This window comes from Lethenteron reissneri, chromosome 47 (genome assembly GCF_015708825.2).
Source record: "Lethenteron reissneri isolate LAM-NWPU_2019-01 chromosome 47, ASM1570882v1, whole genome shotgun sequence".
Lineage (NCBI taxonomy): Eukaryota > Metazoa > Chordata > Hyperoartia > Petromyzontiformes > Petromyzontidae > Lethenteron > Lethenteron reissneri.
In genome coordinates, this window is record NC_083825.1 from 7,887,759 (window position 1) to 7,908,361 (window position 20,603).

Sequence of the window (20,603 nt, forward strand, 5' to 3'; positions counted from 1 at the left end):
ACTCAACGAGTGGAATTATACAGGTAGGAACAACAGTTTCACACTGCCCACCAGGGATTATTTGTCTGTCGTGCATAGCCCCTCCCAAACATGTACGTTCCAGGATTGGTTGAAGTGCATCACGTGACCGCGAGCTTTCTGTCGTGCACGAATGCGCTGTCCAACCAAGTCAGAATCAGAAAGGGTTTTATTCGCCATGAAAGTTTGCACAAACAAGGAATTTACTATGGCAGGAAGGTGCATACATTCAACATGTAGGAATCTTAAAACTTAAATAAGTGGTATACAGTCTAACTATACTAAAATTACAAAGTCTAACTAATACTCAGGGGCTAAAGAATGTAAAATTTTCAATATGTATACAATATAAAATGTAAACCAGCCGTTATATACAATCTTAAAATACAAAAATACAAATAGGGTAACATGTTGTAAATATGGCAAGGTGTAATTTTGTAGATAAAATGTTAAAATAAGTGTAAAAGTCATTTTTATTTCATTTTCATTTTTTCCTACCTGCCCACTCCGAAGGAACGTGTTACCAGTATTATCAGAGCATGCTAGTTTGCATGTTCAACACAAGTACGTGTTTGAGAATCTTAACATCGGTTTTATTGCCAGAAAGGGTAAACCCTATTCTTAAATCTTGACTTAAAGCTTTCGTGACTGCAGGATTTCATATTCTTTTGGTGTTTCGGTAAAGTCACGTAGATAGGTTCAAAGAAAAGAATACACCTATTCTTAGAATTGCATTATTGGAGGGAGTCGAGGTAAATTAATTCCGTGCCTTATGACTCCTAAAAATTATGAAGCCTGTGCACATTTATCTTGTTGCATAGTTGGGAGCTACGTTGTCAACTTGATTCCCAATACAAAAAGTCCTCTTTTTTTACGTCGCTCCAGTTTACCAACGGCTTCACGATAAGGTTGTCAATGAAATAGGGGATATAATTCGATTTTAAATACATCGATTCACTACCAATGTTGTGTTTAAAAACTAAATTAAAGCAATATGCCACGGAGCCCCCAAGCGGCCGTCAAACCTCAGTCTTTACACCATCGCCACACTCAAATACTGCCAGTTTAACACGTGGGCTTTCGCGATCAATATCCACAATAAAGGTTGTTTTTTTGGGGGGAGCTGTATAGATATTTTTAAATCCTTTATATTAAGTTCACTTGCTTGCTTGCTTGTTAAATCCTTTATATTAAGTTCACTTGCTTGCTTGCTTGCGCGCTTACGACCGTGCAAATCTTTCGGTCGTTTTTTAACCCACTTCCCGTGATCCAATCGAGTTGACATTTTGCACACAGACTCGTTGTGTGTGACAATTAATTTTCGTGAAAAAATTTTTCCTAAATTTTCCACATTTTAGGAAAAAATAAATTTCATATTTAATTTAAAATACCAATGTGATAAAAATGAAACTCTTACTCAAGAAAAACAGAAATGAATAATAAAATAAAACCGATGCCACGCATATAAAGGATTTATAGTGAAACACTTTGTTTTACGGGTTAATTTTTTCACAAGCGATCTGACCATCACGAATGATAGCCCAACGAAGTGGCTTATCAATGTAGAAATTTATAGCGGACAAAATACTCTAAACGCCCGTTGATTCTAAATGTGGAGGGGAAAACCGTAGGGCCCGGATAGAAATGTACACAACCACGGGGAGAACATGCAAAACTCCAAACATACAAGCATTAGGGTCGGGATCAAACCCACAACCTCCTGTATACCAGGCGAGGTAGTTAACACCTCGCCACTGTGGTACCTCATAAATGTGTCGTTGACCCACCAAATAAAAAAAACACTTTATTATGAACTGTATACTGTACTATCCTCTGTAAACACAATCTCAAGGTATTTTTAAAGATAAAGGTGCAGCCCTGCAATCGTTTACCAACACCACTGCTGGTAGAAGGGGCTCCCATGAGAGGAAGCTCTCAGAGGGTATTTTTTGCATCCTCTTATCACACTGGCTAGACGTCTTAGAAGAGGTGAAAACCCATATTTTATCACGCGACATTATTCTTTTAATGGAATATAATTGCAAATTAGATATAATACCATGAATACAATATCACAAAAACACATTTCATAGCACATTACATTTATTGTAGTTTAAGTTGACGGCTTTTTATGCAATGGAAACACGTTCCAAAATGTTAAATATTTCCTTCCTGTGAGTATATTATATCTTCAAGTTATTGACATCATCAAGGCTAAGGTAAAAAAAATAAGATTACAACAATAAATAATAAAAACTACATCTACATATCAAAATCAGCTGAAACCTCCAGTAAACCACGCAACCTGTGTGTGGTCTCACCCACTCTCCTGCCTCTTGTGAAAACAGACCGCTCGCTGCTCCATGCAGCTCACCTGCGCAAGCTAACCATCTAACAAAGACGGTCACTACATCGCGTGGGCATGGCTATGTAAAAATGGGTGGGACTGACCAAAGCACGGAACGGCTGCCAGCTCACCACGTCCCAGTTGAGCCTCGCAAAAATTCGCTAGCCTTACGCAAACGCATTCTGCCACGTATGTAGTCACTCTACGACTCATCCCGTTTTACGCGGGGCAATCTATATTTTGGCCAATAGCATGCACCGCCATGGCCACAGCAAAAAAGAATACCAGGTTTCAGACAGAAGTCCGCGCTGAACCGTCTCTATGTCTCGTTGCCCGCTGGCATGTTGAAGATGTAGGCAAGCGGCAGACGAGGGCAGGGCAAGATGCAGCGCTCCACATGGTCCGAGTGGAATGGGTGCTTTTTCAGCCGCGTGGCCACCAGCGTGGGGAGGTCCGGGTAGCGGCAGTTATCGTCATCCCCGCCGTAGCGCAGGGCCAGGTTCAACATCGGGTTCCCGAGGCTCGCCGTGCATGGGTCGCCCTGCCGAGTCAAATGACCACATGTGGACAGGTGCTTTTGGCAATCACTCGCAAGTCAGGCGTTATGGTTGTGCGCAGTTACAATGTGGGAGGAGGCTTTGTCCAGTAGTAGATTAAAAGAGCCCAAAGTTAAGCTGAGCAGAGCTTACTTAGATGGAGTGCTGTAGCCAACAACGTCTGGTAACTCAGCAGCATTTGTTTACCAAGCCTGACTCTGGTGATGTGAACCAGAGGGTCAAATCTGATCCAGAATTTTATTAAACAAACGCTGCTGGATTGTATTGGTCTGGATAGCCAATAGGAAAATGCAGAGACACAACATGGAGTTCTAATATACATGCTTTTAAACTTCATGGGCATCTGATCCAGCAAATGGATACAAATAAATGACTCGCTGAGTTAATGAGTTAATGACCGAGGGGCGGCATCTGGGGCCTACGACTGTGACTCACATGGATGCTGACGTTCTCCGGTTCCCCACTGGCAGTGGCGATGGAGAGTGCGAAGCTCCCATTCTCGGCCTGCGACTCGGAGAATCGGATGAGGAAAGTCCCGGGAACAGCCCCTTTGAGCAGCGTCCATGCCTCCGTTTGCGTCATGTGCCCTGCAAACCAGCTGTGAAAGAGAAGGAAGGGTCCAACTGACGTCATTACGTAGCTCCCGTGCCGAGGTCTGTATCAGTTTTCAAGTTTATTTTGCTCAATCAGGCGAGAACGCAAGGGACCTGGGACATTAGTCTGCCACTAGGAGGCGATAATTGTCATGTATAATCCCAACTGAGTAAATTTGCGGGCAATTTTCAAATGTGAAAAATTTGGGACCCAGCTGATCAGCTGATCTTTAAAAGTCCACGGTGAAGCATGCGGCGCGTAGCATTGTTACTCCGGTTATGACGCCCACAGTAATAATCAGGGCGGCCGCGGGATTTTCAAACCGTGAACCTCTGTGACGAGGGGTGAATGCTCTGCCGCTAGGCTACGTCACCACCCAGAATAAGTATAACCCGTAAAAACAAAGTTTTTCACTGTAAATCCTTTATATGCGTGGCGGCTAGAGTCCTCTCGTCCTCTGGCTTGAGATGGCTGCCACATATGGATAATTGTCATGTATAATCCCAACTGAGTAAATTTGCGGGCAATTTTCAAATGTGAAAAATTTGGGACCCAGCTGATCAGCTGATCTTTAAAAGTCCACGGTGAAGCATGCGGCGCGTAGCATTGTTACTCCGGTTATGACGCCCACAGTAATAATCAGGGCGGCCGCGGGATTTTCAAACCGTGAACCTCTGTGACGAGGGGTGAATGCTCTGCCGCTAGGCTACGTCACCACCCAGAATAAGTATAACCCGTAAAAACAAAGTTTTTCACTGTAAATCCTTTATATGCGTGGCGGCTAGAGTCCTCTCGTCCTCTGGCTTGAGATGGCTGCCACATATGGGTCAGATGATTGTCTGCAGTATTAAACAATTGGTAATTAAATATTTAATTTGTTTTCCCTAGACAGTGTAAAATTTTTGCATTTTTTTTCACGAACATTAATTGTCTCGCACAACGAGTCTGTGTGCAAAATGTCAGCTCGATTGGATCACGGAAAGTGGGTTAAAAAACGACCGAAAGGTTTGCACGGTCGTAAGCAAGCAAGCAAGCACGCAAGCGAACTTAATATAAAGGATTTAAAAAGGGCCATCGTCAAAAACATCAACCTATGATATTCGGTATTCTCCAGGTTATAAAATGCTCTGGAAAGTAAGACATGTCCCGAGGTGTCAATAAAGTTCTGAACATCTGGTGTCATGTACAAAATACAGCTCACCGAATTATGAGGCGCACCACCAAATTCGGTTTGAGGGGAAAATAGTGTGTCTTATAACACTGTGAATAGGGTGCATAATATCTTCAATTTTTTACGGTGGTGGTAATCACATGAATGGTTTTGAGTTTAGTTTATTGCCCTTCCCCCCCAACACCGATTACCGCAGTTGGCTACGTACGGTGCAGAAGAAGTTCAACATACATACAATGGTGAGAGGTCTATGGTTGCACATGTACAGCCCTTCTTCCTTCAAGCTACTGCTGGATGAGGGCCTCCGCAAGCTGTGCGGATTGTACAGCTTATTTGACCAAATCTCACTGCACTGGGCAGTGCCGGTGGATGATGGCATCGAGAAAAAGACGTGGAAGCATAGTCCGGTACATCAATCACTTTTGCTACACTGCTGCCCTCATCATGGCTCTGCCACAGCCTATAACACCTCTTTCTTTTGCATGGTGGCCACCTATCCAAGTACTATCCAGGCTGACTATACAGTCACAACGTTTCCACCCTGGACAGTTCTCCACCATGGTTGGCGCACGTACGGATCCCGTTACAGAGACGCGGCGAGTGCTGGGCATGTGGGCTCACCTCTCTGGCACTCCCAGACAGCTGGAGAGCATCGACTTCTCAAACAGTGCCTCCAGCTGCGGCAGAGAGAGAGACACACACGGAGCACATTGACACATTCTTCAAGGGTCCTGAGAAGCAAGCAGAAAGACAACTTATCGTAGCCGATCGTGGTTGCGATAAAGATCTGAAACTCTGGAGATCACACATAGATAGCAACTTCAGTGTGTGTGTGGGTTATTTATGGTACTTGCAGGGGCAATGTGATGGTGTCTGTAAGAAGAAATAAAGCAAGCGGGTTTATAGGCTATTTGTGTGCACTTTGAACGTTTTTATTTTTCAGAGTTTTTCCAGACTTTATTGTTTTCTTCAAAAACACACAAATAATTCATTGGCAAGAACCCTCCTGAAATGTATTTTCGAGATTCAGTGTGACTTCCTGGGTAAGCAAGTCATATTACTGTTGCATCATTCGTTTGTACGTTTCTCAATCCGCTTGTCCTGCATCATAATAAAAAAAATTAGTGGTGTGTCTGTGGAAGAATTATGATTTTACGTATTAAAAAAAGAACTACAGGGTGTTTTAAAATGATGGACCCCATTTGAAATAGCTATATCTCTGCAACCACGAACCGCCCATGAATGAAACTCTTACCACTGGAAAGGGCGGGGCATAGAGTTTCAAATGATTACCGCTAGAATTTCTCTCCCAGTGCACAAACAGCCCCTAGCCTCAGTCATTCGCAAGACGGTGACCCCACAACACACAAGGGGCGTTTTGCGTTCTGCAGTTCAGCAAGACTGAATCCGTAATTGCGGTGCAGCGTGCGTTTCAACGGCGTTTTTGCATTGATCCGCCAATGTCAAAGAGCATGGTGGCACAAAAGACCGTGTTTTTGTGCCACTATTAGCGACTAATCTGGATGACCTCAAAAACAGAATCACGGCAGCGGTGACTTCAGTGGAAGAAGCCACTTTGAGAGGCGGTTGGGACGAATTCTACTATCGTCTCGATGTTGTCCCTCCAGCAGGTGGAGGGCACATAGAGCATTTATAAAATGGGTAGTAAAACTTGATAAACTCATTAAACCGTTTACAACTTTTTGTGTAATTGTAACATGTTGCCATCGTGAAAAATACTGCTTTGAAATTGGGTCCATCTATTTTAAACACCCTGTATAATTACCTTTTTGTTTGTTGATCGTTGGTTCACAAGTCAGTGTAAGATACACTGCAAAGTGTTTCTAACCTATAACTAAACTACCTTTTATTTACCAGGTAATCCCCACTGAGCTATAAAGCTCTTTTTCAGAAGCAATCTGGCCACAAATAATAGCCCAGTGAAGTGGCTTATTACGTGGACATTTATAGCAGCCAAATTCTCTAAATGCACGTTTCTAAATGTGGAGGGAAAAACTGTAGGACCCGGAGAAAAATCCACACGACCACAGGGGAAACATGCAAACTCCAAGTATACAGGCGTCAGGGTTTCAATCGAACCCATAAAAATCCTCTATACCAGGCAATGAATTTAACATCTCGCCACCCTGGTGACCCTGAGATAATCATCAATGGAACAGAGGTCATGTTACACGATCACAGCATAAAACTGCACTTCATTTAAGTATGACATCACGTGGAACGGTTCTGACTCACAGCTTCACTCCCGCAATTCGGGCTCATCGAATAATTATAATGTTGGGGGGGTGGGATGAGGGGACAATAACAAAAAACAGCTCTCACGTTCTTTAGGAGAATGCAGGTCTGCCTTCCGTTAATCGAACACCGGTTCAAAGGACCAAACCACCCGACGAGCCTGCAGAAGCTGGAGAGCGAGAGGTAACCGTCCTCTTCTGAAACAAACAAAACAAAACAAATCTCGATTGTAGAACGAAGTTATTTTACTCCGATCGATACAATTGAGCCTACACAGAATTCGCCCAATCTCATGAGATCTCAGAAAACCGAGCAGGTTTGGGCCCTGGGAGGGCTTTGACGAGTGACCACGCCGTGTAAGCGAGGAGGTGCGTTGCAGGCTGGTGCGTTGCAGGTTATGCTGCCAGCACGGGAGACAAAGTGATTCAAAAGCAATTGTCGTGCTCTGCTTCTGTGCTGCCGCGTCTTTGCTCTTCTCATTCACCCACCGGCACTGACGCATGCGGTGAAATGTGGTCAAATAAACCCTCGTGACCAGGGGAGGTCCTCATCCAGCAGTGGGTTGAGGAAAAGCGCTGTGCATGCACAGTGCACTGCAGGCCTAAATTGTGTATGGCTAGTTGCCAAAAAATCATAAAGGCTAGCGAAGTTCCTGTGCATGACACATGCCACATTTGCATCTACAATGTAATGGAAATGAGACTTTGGCATTCAGTGATGTGTCTCATGAGGTATGACAGCGTCTGTATGCTCTGACTCATGCTCTGCACACACTATAAATGACGGGCAGATTTTTAAAAACCTCTCAAAGTCCCATGATATCACTCTCAAAGTGGGAAAGTCGACACGTGGTCCAAGTCGAAGTTTCCAATTTGAAAAGTACCGAGAATTATTACATTCGAACATCGTCCCTCACCCCCTCATAATTGCCGATGAGACACTACAAAATGTCATAAATCTACATCTCATTTCCCCAATGTTTCCTTGTAGCTAAACTATGCCAAGGCAACAGTCGACATAAGTAAAGTACAATAATTCAATATCCTGTACTGTAAAAAGGTCAAAGTGCAGCTCTGCAATTACCTGCTCATGTAATTTCTGGCAGAATGGCCTCCACTATAGGGAGCTCTTGAAAGACCCTTTCGAAGATATTTTGGCCTACTCCTCCACTCTGCCCAGTACTCACACTTAACCCCACTACTTGGGACATGATCATCAACTAACCGTGGCGTAACCAATTTTACGGCTGCGTGGACGGAGGTGGAAAGGGGGTTTAAGAAACCTGCTCCATTAAATTTCGATTTAAAGCATTTCCCATAAATATGCTAAATTCATATTGATATGCAAATTCCTTTGTCAAGGCGCTCTTCCCCCTCCAACCCAGCTTAAATATACGCTGCCAAGCCTGGTGGTGTTCATTCAGACGCTGTCTTTCCGACAGACCTGTTCTTCACCTGAGGACGGCTGCTTGCGTTGTGGCCGAAACGTCGTGAGAATTATTTTATTATGTTTTATTTTAATTATTTTATTTTTTCCCTTCTACGTGACTTTACCGAAAGAACCAAGAAGATGAATACCTGCTCCATTGTTTAAAAATGGCACGCCAGGCACGATCGCACTGGTGACCTCTGTATTGAAAGTGCAGTGTGCTAACCATTACTCCACGGCAGCATCCACCAAACGGTACCCTATTTCTCTTTAACATTTTCACTTCTTCTTTAGATTAACTTTTTTTTAATTTCCCGAACCTACTGTATCGTCCGTCGCCTTCCCAACACACTCAATGTCACGGCAACAACAAACTGCGTTTTCGCAACACTTTCACAAACAAGAAGCGCTGCAAACTTCCCAAATTGGGTGTGGCCAAGTGATTTGTGAAGCAACAGAGGAAATGTTGACTCCATTTCGGTCACAATTCAGAAATGACAAGAACCCAGGAGTGGGGAAACTTTTTCATTAACAACGGCCAAACTGGACTTGAAATATCTCTGGCGGGGCTAGACAAAGTCAAAGACTGTTAGGGCAAGTGCTGTTAGCGAACAACTATGAAGGCCCGCACAGCACACGAGGGGGTCGGTGGCCAATACCACGCCCACCCGCCTTTGTCTCCCCAGTGACGATGTTCACACACCGCACCAGATACTCATATTTGAGGCTGAGTCGACCTAGGGGAGGCACAGGACTGGTTTAGATAATCGTCACTTGTGTTGGCCGTGAGTGGGAATCGAGTTCCGGTCGCCGGGTTCACAGTGTTATTGATGTACGTGTTCCATTTTCCCACTTATATTGTTTATACATATATGTAACTTACAATACAATATAACTTGGATTTATATATCATCTAAATGCAACTAAATCTCAAGATGCTGTACTGAAACATTAGGCATGTTCATTTAATCGAGCGTAGGAGTCAGTCATAGGCCGAGGAATAAAGGCGAGTCTTGAGCCTGGACTGAATGGAGCAGGAGGTCGATAGCGCGGATGTCTGGGGGAAGAGAGTTGTAGACTTAGGGGGCAGCAGGAGAGAAAGATACACTTCCCTCTGAGTGGTCGTTGCAGAAGCGCGTCTGAAAGCGCGCAATGCCGTAGCCGTCTTTGTTCGATGGTCAGCCAAAAGCCGCTGCAAGGATGACCGGCGTTCACGTGATGGTTAATGCTATCTTAACCAGACCGTAGAGGAGACATTTGCAATAGTCGTGGGTGGTAACTCCGGAGAACACAGGCGGTATCTCACCATATGTGCGTAGCAGCGCAGCCATAAGCTTGACGAGCCGGCGGGTGAACTTGACGTCCGGGAAGCTTTTGCGGAGGCCGGCCACCAGGTCTGGAAATTTCTGTGCCGCAGCAGAAGAAAACACAAAGTCGACACACACGCCACAGTTATTATTATTATTATTTAAGAGCCGATGTGCGGTAAACAGGGTTCATTATAAACACCGGGCAATCGCATACATTATTTATATTACAGCTTAACAGGACAAAGGAGTGGAGTTGTATTATAGGGTGGCGGCGGTGGTGTAAATAAACAATAGTATTACCTTATTTTCAGCGTTTCCATTAAGATTCAGCCAAAAGCGAACATTTTCTTTGCTGTGCAAATCATACTCGGTGTTTCTTCGGAAAACTGCAAGAGAACAAAAGAAAATGCCACTAGCGAAGTCTCGTTTAATTTTCAATTTTAAACAAAAACATTGGCGATGCTGCGCCTGGCAGCAGTGTACATGCACAAATAACGGAGACGCGCCACTTTTCATCAACGACGCTGCCCCTCAAAAAGCGGAGAATGTGGATATAATAATTGGCGACGTTTTGGTAAATGACCCATTCACTCTAGATTTGAAGCTTTCGTGAGTGCAAGGATTCATACTCTTAGTTTTTTTCGGTAAAGTCACGTAGGTAAAAAATCATAAAATAAAATAATAATAAATGAAAATAAATCAATTAAATCACGACGTTTCGGAGGCAACACAAGTCTCCGTCTTCAGGTGGGATCGTCACAGCTAAATTTACTGTATCAACTAAATTTACTGTATCAACTTGATACTTGATACAGTAAATTTAGCTGTGACGGTCCCACCTGAAGACGGAGACTTGCGTTGCCTCCGAAACGTCGTGATTTAATTTCATTTATTATTATTTAATTTATTATTTTTTACCTACGTGACTTTACCGAAAAAAACCTAAGAGTATGGACCCATTCACTCTTCAGGTGAGCATTTGATACACTCCCCCCCCTCCCCCCATCGTGTTAAGACATGGAGGGACGCCCGAAAATATTTCGACAAAAAATCGAGGTGACATATATAATTGCCGATTGCGCTGACCGCACAGCCTTTAAATACGCAGCGGGGCACGGGCAACAGGCTCCAGACTGAACCCGTAGCCAGTAGCCACGTCGATTTGGGATAATTACAGTACAGCAGTACGCCGCTTTAACACGCAAGGCTTTCGCGACCAATATTATTCATAATAAATGTTTTCGGGTCAGATCGCGTTATTTATAAATGTGTCGTAACCCTCCACCACCCGACACGGCCAAACAGTAAAAAATGTGTCACGTTTTTCAAAGGACAAAATTATTCACTTCTTTAGAAACGTCGTACTACTCAAATTTTAAAATGCTGTTGATTCTCCCTTCAACACACCGGTGGGCTAAAGAAGTGAATTATTTTCTCCTTTGAAAAACGTGACACATTTTTTACTGTTTGGCCGTGTCGGGTGGTGGAGGGTTACGGCACATTTATAAATAACGCGACCTGACCCAAAAACCTTGATTATGAGTACGCCTCTTATCCGCAAACTATTCACTAGCAGGACACACGCATTTTCCCAGGTGTGACTTGAGCCCCTGTCCTCACCTATATGAAACACAACTGTACGTATATTTAATTAAAATTGGTGATGCATGTTGCAACACAGCCTTATAGGTGCGACATCATCGCAGTAAAATCTGTTGCCATTTCCGTGAGTTTGACATTCATTACATAACGCACGCTCCCACCAGCTGTGGGAAAATAACACCTGTGTCAATTGGGTCTTTAAATACTATAACTCCATTACATAACAGTATTGTGCAATTTTTTACATGTAAAACAAACAAAAAATCAGCATGCATTGCCAAGCGGAATGGTGAATCACACGCTGTACAACTTAGCACACGTACAGCCCCTTTTGTCGATACACCACAGGACGAGGTGATGGGAGTAATTTCACCACGCTGGTCAGTGCGGGTTGGTGAAGGAATTACAGCACGACAATTGATCTTTCTGCACTATCCTCTGCTGCTCAAAATGCGTGTAACACCTCTTTTGTGTGGTTGGTGGGTGGGTTCCCACCTAAGCACTATCTCGTTAATGTTTTTTGTTTCGGATTAATTATCAATATGAGCATGTGTTTGTTGGGGGGGAAAAAACATTATGTACGTTTTACCTTGCGGTAACAGCTACTATCACAGCAGTGCCTATAGCTCAACGCAGCGGACTATCCTGCCATCAGCAACCCATACACGGCTTTAAGATCGACTCCAATAATGACGTTTTCCTGGCAGGCAAAGACAAAAATACCCTTGCAGTATGGGTGGAGAAATTTTCCTTACCGAGAGCCAAACAACAGGACTTTCAAATGCCTTTGGCCCGCCACACATCAACACACACGCTCAGTCATTTCTGACACCCCAGGAGGGCCTTGACGTAAGTGACTGCACATGCTAAAATTAAAAAAATATATTCCCTTCTCGTACCAAATAAGTGTGGCCAAGACGCCCACAAGGATGGATGAATATCGTTTGCGGGCTGTTTTTTTAAGTAGTAGGTCTCACGTGGTCGCTGCCCACACAAAGTCAAGTCGCGGGCTTTATTGTAGATTCCCCGTCGCCTACAGGCCTACAGGCTAACAGCTGATCAAAGTATTGTTAGCAATGCAGAGGGAACACAAAGATGATGGTGTGGTTGCAATATACGGTGAGCGATACGCCTGGCGCCACGCAGACAGGGTTTGTGCCTGGGCCAGGAATTGAACCCAGGACACCGAGATTGTGGAGCAATGGACCACAAAACGAGGCAAACTTACTCAGACATGATCCGTTCTGTACAGGGTCCTGACTTGGATTATAAATGATGTACTGCTTTCCATAGTATAAGTTGTTTGGGTCAGATTCTGGGTTCACCTGAAAGTAAAAACACAAACAGAAGCATATATACAGTCAAATACATATCCACAAACTTCAGTTGATAAGCGATTTGAATGTTTCTTCTTAATGATTACTGTAAGTAAAACAATGCTTGTTTGCAGCCCTTATTTCAATCCACTGCTGGATGAAGCCCTACCCCATGGCACTTTATGAACAGAACGTATTTCAGATGTCCAGTAGACTTCACCACGCTGGTCAGTGCAGGTTAGGAAAATGGGATTGAACTCAGGTTCAGTGTGTAGTGAACTGCCACATATATCTGGCTCGTATCATGTCTTTTATTTAAATTGCAAGAAATACGAAAGTGATTTTATTTCCCTTCGACAATGCAGATCTAAAAGTGGTGATCAAATGAAAGTAAAAAGACTTATAGCACTACAATTTGTGATCAGCAGGGAAGAAAGCTGGGTATGAAGTAAGTGGTCTAGTTGACAAGGAAATGATGGCAAGGGCAGCAATGTGAGTGGTCCAACAGACACATGGGACAGTAAATATATTCAATTCAGATTAATTGTAATGTTTTCGGGTGACATATGCCCTTCGTCAGTACCTACGGACTGTGACAAAAGCTGGGTACTAGACAGCAGCCATTGGAGTCTATTAATGCCGGGACAGCACACGAGGTGGGTGGTGTGCCCAGCATCACGCCTGGCCACCTTTGCCTGCCTCTGCGATGCAGTTGTTTACAGAATGCACCGTGTACTCGTTTAAGGCTGAATTGACCTAGGGGAGGACCAACAGAGGGGCAGATATGACTGGCGCATGGTGGATGATATTGCTTCACTCACCGCACGAACTTCCTTGGTGGTGCTGGGGAGGGGGAGGGGAGGAACGGGAAATGGAGAGACGAGAATCAACGATCAGACAAAAGTCTCGATGAACTTTGCCAACAGTACACCGCCCACGACATTGGAAAGTGGCCCAGTGATTGACCGGAATGAATGATTGCATGATATTCTGCTACATTTCGACAGCGGTATCAGTTAATTTTTTTTAGACAATCAATTTCGGACAAGTGATCCATGAAATTTACTTTTAATTGAGCTGGTATATCCGATTTTAGAAGTAATTGATTTGCTCTACCGAATATCGGTTCGATTACTCGACAATCGGATAACTCATAAGTGCTACAATAACAATGATCCTTTATCACGGCTCTATACACCGTGCAGTAAGTCAAAGTTTCTGTCGTATTTTAAACAATGGGTGATGCGTGCATTCACTGTAGGCCACATTCTTGTGGCGATCCGAAAGCCAGCCACGAATGAATTCCCATCAAGCAATGCAGCGTCAACACGTGGTGATCATTATCGTGCCATCCTAAGGGATTCACAATGATGATGATTTTAATTAAGATTGTGGACAGATTAACGTCAGATGTCGATTTAAATAATAATCATAACATAGTGATCATAATAACAACCCCAGTGTTCTATTGAATGAGATATCCTGGCTTTTGATAAAGGCTATATCTCGTATTGTGTATGTTTTATTTTTCTAGATGTACTCTATTAACATACATTTTCTGGTATTACACATTGCACAATTCACTGTTGAACGTGGAACATTTTCACCATAAACCCTGTAACTTGAGCTGGAAACTTGTCAAACGGTAGGAACTAGAGCTGAACGATTTGGGGGAAATATCTAATTGCGACTTTTCTGACAGATATTGCGATTTGATTTGCGATTACATTTTTTAAAGTCAAGCTTCAGTTCAGTATTCACTGTGTAATAGATTTAAAACATGTGATGGAGCATTACCACATGATACCATCAAAATATGAACTGCTCTATATATTCTAATGCAAGGATGAGAACTTATAAGATATAAATTGTTTCCAACATGTATTTATTAAATATTTTTAATTTAAATAGAACAATCAAACATACAACAGTTGTTAAGTTAAATAAATAAAGTTATAGTAATACAAAATTCCACAATTCCAATAAGAAAGTAAGAGGACTTTTCAAATCGCAAAAAATCGCAGCCTTTGCGATTTGCTAATCGCATTGTTTCAAATTGCGATTTAGATTATAAAATCGATTAACCGTTCAGCCCGAGGAGGAACGCCCTTGACTGCAACAGCAACAGTGATTTGATTAAAGTGCTCGAGAACATGGGCGCGTGATCTTTTGTCATAAGGACTGCATCTCAACAGAAAAAAAATCTACTTAACAAAAGAGTGGAAAAACAAGGTCAAGACTCGGTATGGTGCAGGCCTGAACTGGTTTGTGATAAACGCCAATTCATGAGCGGGGCTTTTTAGGGAAGTCCCTAAAAGCTCAATAACCCTGCTTCTGCATTGCTCGTCTACTCCAACATATTCATGTAACGTGAATACAGGATGCAGTACGCGTTAAAATCATGCGTCGAGTAAACGTTTACAACGCTGATACAAAGGGCAATACATTTATCCAATTTTTTGCGTTGTCGACAGTAGTGGACAGGGCAGTTTGCGAGTGCCTATTAAAGCATATATACAGCACACGAGAAGGAGTGGTGTGGCCATCACCGCGCTTGACCGCCTTTGTCTCTCTCTATTGCTAAGGTTAACACACAGCACCAGGTACTGAGGTTAACACACAGCACCAGGTACTCGCTTAAGGTGGGATCGAACTAGGGGGAGGCCCATAAGGGATTATTCAGGTGTACGGTCCTTTCATCTGAAACTAATGAGCACGGCTGGGAATCGAACCTAGGTTTTCTGTAAAACTCAACACATATTGATCATAGTGCATCAGCGATGCATAAAATGCACATGTTCACGATTTGATGCACTCGTTGGGGAATGGGCTGAGACAATGCCATACACGATTACAGTTTCAGCAATTGCAACGCCCAGCTGCTTTGTAATTGCATACAGCGTTAAGCGATTAACCAAATTCCGCTTCAGATTATTCAACGGAATAAGCACCATAGTGTATTCAGGCACGAATGAATCATACTACACACTGCAATGCACTATGTATGTTGAACCTGTTGTGCACCGTACGTAGCTAACCATGCTGATAATAAAAGTGTGGTCTTAAAATATATAGGAAGGGTCATTGCCCGGAACGTCGCCGATATTCTATTTTTTTGTACTTTAAGCCCGATGTTTGTTTTTTTTAACGAATGTATTCAGTTTTGATGTTAATTGTGCTTATGCACCACTGCCAACTCGGCACAGCATCACACAATTAACCAGGTTACTGAGATTGTTAGCATGACACGCCACCTATTACACAACAGATACACGTGTAGCAGGGCCCATGCAATAATTGAACTTCACATAACCATAGCAAAGCCGTTATCATAGTCACAAATGCAGAGTAAAGTGCCATGTTGTTTCATGATCACTGATGAATGATCGACTTGCATCGTCTACCCACGGTCGTATCTATGCCACGTATTTAAGTCTGGCAGTTATGGCCAACATTATGTCTTGTATGTATGTTGAACGTCTTTCGCACCATACACTTACAAGGATATTGTAATACAGGGCAAGCTCTAGGCATGAGCAAACTATGAACAGCTTTTTTAGAAGCGACCTGGCGAGCACAAATGATAGCTCAACGAAGTGACTTAACATGTGGACATTTATAGCAGCCAAATACTCAAAACGCAACAAGGAGCCCCAAGTGTCCCAGGTTCATGGCAAAATATTGTTGCATCAAATGTCACCTCAAATGAAAATCGCAATCAACATAACATGCCAATTAAAACGAATTCCGATTAATCTCATCTCAATACATCTCAAGTTTTGTGTTAATTTTTCTAATCTTACTTCGTTCATATTTCTTGTCTATTGTTATAATCGCTTTTGATCATCTCACTTGGATTTTGTTATTTGAAAGGGGGCCCTCCCTAAAGATAGTTTATGCTTCAGGCTGTCAATGGGACAACGCCATCGCTGGATACCGTGAAGGGTAACTAATCCACTGCAGAACCGGCCAGCAATGATTGATTTAAGTTCATTTTCATTTTTGATTTGGAGCTTTCGTGACTGCAGGAATTAATCTTTGGTTCTTTCGGTAAAGTAACGTAGAAAGAAAAATTAAATTAAATACTAGCATACGACGTTTCGATTGCAACACAAGCAATTATCATCAGGTACAAATGAGACACACACTGTGTGTCTCTGTTATCTCTCTCTGCTTATGTGTCTGTCTGTGTGTCTCCGTGTCTGTGTTTTGTGTCTCTCTCAAATTTAACAATCTTTGGAAGAACGTAATCAACCAGGTAGGGTGTTGACTGTTGAGTTAGCCGACTCTCTGTGTAGTATTGAATTATATTTCTAAGTTTACTAGGTTTTCTCTTTCATTTGTACCTGATGATAATGCTTGTGTTGCAATCGAAACTTTCGTATGCTCTTATTGAATTAATGTTTTCTTTCTACGTGACTTTACCGAAAGAACCAAAGATTAATTTTCATTTGTTCTCACAATTTCCGGAATATCTTTGTTTTAATTAGCCGCGCTAACTAAAACAAACTGAACACTCGTATTCTATCTCACCGCAATTTTATGCGAAAGCAGCAGCAGCAGCACTTTATCATATTTTACTTCATCCGAAGAACAAACTCTTGACAATAATAATACCGTATGCACGAGCTCAGCAGAAGGAGCCTTACGACGCCTCGGCTTACATCACCCACCACAAAGCAATCGTCTCGATGATGTAATTGGCATAGGTGACGTGCACCCACATTGCCTCACCCCAATGCTATGCGGCGATTTCACTACCTGTCAGGGAGACAATGTGGGTCTGTCTGGAGTCACTGTGGGTTGGTGATGGATGAGGAGGAGGAGGTTTACACAACTTGTGTTGTCACGGCTTCTGCCCGACCCTTTGGTTTTGTTTTGATTTTAATGTAATCTTCCGTTTTCGTCTCAATGTGCTGTCCGTGTCGATATGCTTGCTGTGTGCAGCATCTTGAGATCATTTGGGTATTTATATGTGCGGTTAGAGATTGAATGCATCAATGCTATTGTTGTTGTTCCCATGTTTTCATACAATGTCAGATTTATACAAAACTTGTTAATGTATATCCCCACTGTTATGAAAAAATGTGCAACCCTGCAATTGCATGCTCACGTTACTGCTGGCGGAAGGGCTTTCACGAGTGGGTAGTTGGCCTACTCGTCCACGTTGGCCAGACGTGTTGTAAGAGGCGCACGTACCCACATTTGACCTCACCAACACGCGACCTGTGTGCCCGTGGTAGGAGTCAAACTGCGGGGGGGCCACATCGTTTCAAGTGCCGCGCCAAGAGATCGAATCAAACGGGGCGATTGCCAAGTTCATTGCCACGGCAAGCGTCTGTGTCCACCTAACAATGGGTGGCCATCCCCTGAACGAGGCTATCAAATTACTGCTTTGTGTAAAAATTGCAGGTGACAGCCCATTGCAAGGAAGTCTCCTCTTGTTTCAACACAGGATAAGAGTGCGTGGACAAACGTGGACGTGCATTGAATGCGCATTTCTATTAGGCACAGCACATAAATACACTCAGTACTCGCGCGTAGAAGCGCACTTTACAACGCAATGACAACACTGAAACTCACAAACCAATGTCTATCCACTGCTGGATGAAGGCCTCCCCAGGGCATGTGACATCCACAACGATGTGCGTGGCTAATGCACATTGACGCGCGCGTATATATAACACGAAGACAAAGTGGTGTTAAGCGAGCACGTGTTCAGTCCCGACCGCCTGCGTCTCCCCATTGTGATTGTTTACACACCGCGCCGGTTACTCACAATTAAGCAATACGAATAATCAATCATATTGGTCATAGTGCATCAGCGATGGATAAAGTGCACATTTTCACAGTGCCGATGCGCTCATTATGGAATGAGCTGAGACAATGGCTTATATGATGATAAGAAGCAATTGCAAACTCAGCTGCAGAGCAAGTGAATACAGCATGCATTAACCTAAATCCGCTTCAAATCATTCAACAGACTAAACGCCACGGTGTATAAAGGCACTAATGATTAATAATGACATAATACACACTGTAATTCACACAATGTGTGTTGAACTTCTTTCGCACCGTACGTAGCCAAGCGTGCCAATCGGAGGTTAAATGAACCATTAGACGACACACCTCCACACCGCGCAGTTACTTTGTTGTGAATGCACAAGATGAAGAAGACAAAGGCACACAGAGACCCACTCGGAGTAAGCAAAGCAATCAAGGCTAGCTCGTCGTTTGTTAAACACATTTTTATTGCTGTACTTACCCCATGACTTTGAGTGTGTGTTCCCAGCTGCTTGGCTGATATCCGTGCGATGGTTCTAATCTATCCGTGCAAAGACTCTTTCAACCGTGATTGATAACTTAACTATAACCGCAGGCGTCACAAGCCTCTCTCTATCTCTCTATTTGCGCTCTCACTTGAAGAGTTACGAAACGGAATGAACAAATGCTCTCCCTCCTTCCTGGCTGGTCACACGTTACACACGCGCACAGATCCAACGCGCTCAAACAAATCTCTTTAAAAAATGAAAAAATAAACCACGTTTGCCTTCTCGATTCGCCCCAGTATTTCTTACCAGAAATTTATTCTCATTGGACTGTGTCAAGGACGACTAACGCCGCCCCCACACACCCACACACACACAAACATCCACCCACACAAGCACGCTTATGAGAGCGAAGGAAAAGCATGCACGCGTGCTCTCAGGCTGGGAATTTCCAGTGCCCCCCACCCACCGCCGCCTATTGTGGCTGTCTGGTTTATTGAAACTCTCATCACATGCGAGCCACGTTGATGCAACCCTTTCAGTTCACGGGAGATAATCTGTCACGCACATCTACACGAGGTATTCGTGCGCTACGGGCGACGTTGACTACTGCGTGAAATACCGGTCGTGTTCACGTTGTTTTTCATTGCTGGCATTGCTTCTCTGCACTCGCATTCCATGGATGTTGTGGATTTTAAGTGCGCGTGCGTGTGTGTGGATAGGAGAGCTGTCAGCGTGCTGCGCTATGAACTCGGAGGTCACCTGAGTTCGATTCCCACTCAGGGCCACCACCAACACCAGTGGCGTTTATCTGATGCTCCTGCTGTTGTGGAGTAACTCATGCAGCCAGCTATGGCTACAGGGTTTGGTGGTGGTACATGTTGTTTATGTTGTTTATTGTGACATTTAAGTCACAGTTCCTATGATCACTGTTACATTGCTTATGGCTTTATTTTGGTGACTTCGAAAAGTTTTTTGGTTCGGCCATGTTTGTTTGTTGTAGTATGGAGATAGAATGATGGATTTAATCTAAGTTGTCTTGTGGTTGTTGTTGTTTGACTCGCATCCCACTGAAGATTTTGCAGTTTTTTCCTGGATTTTTCTGTTTGCGCATAGTCACTTTAAGATGTTCTTCTTGTTCATGTTTTTGTTTTTTGTTTGCTGCGGTTGCACCCGATTCATGAGTCCAATGGCTCACAGGGCTATACCAAAGAAATGAAACTGAAACTGAACCGTTCGTGGGTCCCTCCCATAGGTTGACTCGGCCTCAAATGAGTACTTGGTGCGGTGTGTACACATCGCCACTCGGGAGATCGTGGTGCTGGCTGACAGCACTTGCACCAACAGTCTTGTTAAAAGGATATATGGGGAATCTTTGTCTTTGTGTGTGGGTCAAATGCGTTGAACATTTCATCATCAGATCAGACTGTTAGTTTTGTAGTTTATTTCACTTGGGGAGTTGTTTTTAATATATAGCGGGATCTAGGTTGAGTTTGTTTAACACGTAGGCTTTCGCGACCAATATCATCCACAATACAGTTCGTTGTTAGTTTGTTGTACATGTTATATTATTAAATAGGTCAGTGCCCCGCGTTGAAATAATTAACATCGTGATGTTGATGTGGTGAAAATTCCCCATTCCCAAAGAGGGGGGGCGGTGGGCTGATCTCCGCAGTAGCACCACGTTTCACTTCCCATAAAGTTGTACTGTCCTTATTTGATTCATCACCTAGGG

The 20,603-nt window shown here is 43.4% G+C and overlaps 2 protein-coding genes across 2 annotated transcripts in view; one reads left to right on the forward strand and one right to left on the reverse strand.

The window, feature by feature from the left end:
- Positions 1-20,603, forward strand: part of LOC133354543 (serine/threonine-protein kinase Wnk-like) — a 49,453-nt gene that overhangs the window by 7,374 nt on the left and 21,476 nt on the right. The window lies entirely within an intron of this gene.
- Positions 170-19,298, reverse strand: LOC133354545 (uncharacterized). The gene is made up of 9 exons (XM_061571457.1): positions 18,865-19,298; positions 13,421-13,442; positions 12,512-12,608; positions 9,982-10,067; positions 9,678-9,777; positions 7,031-7,140; positions 5,309-5,364; positions 3,358-3,520; positions 170-2,906 (listed from the first exon to the last, which is right to left on the reverse strand). Exons 1-9 carry the CDS (start codon positions 18,867-18,869, stop codon positions 2,685-2,687), a joined length of 861 nt encoding a protein of 286 aa, XP_061427441.1. The 5' UTR covers positions 18,870-19,298; the 3' UTR covers positions 170-2,684.

Bases quoted from the DNA above. Each gene is read 5' to 3' on its own strand.
- LOC133354545 (XM_061571457.1), bottom strand. The intron at 10,068-12,511 runs GTAAGTTTGCCT...GTTCTCTTGCAG, and splicing joins ACAGAACGGATCATGTCTGA to TTTTCCGAAGAAACACCGAG. The intron at 3,521-5,308 runs GTGAGCCCACAT...TCTCTTTCACAG, and splicing joins TGTCTGGGAGTGCCAGAGAG to CTGGTTTGCAGGGCACATGA.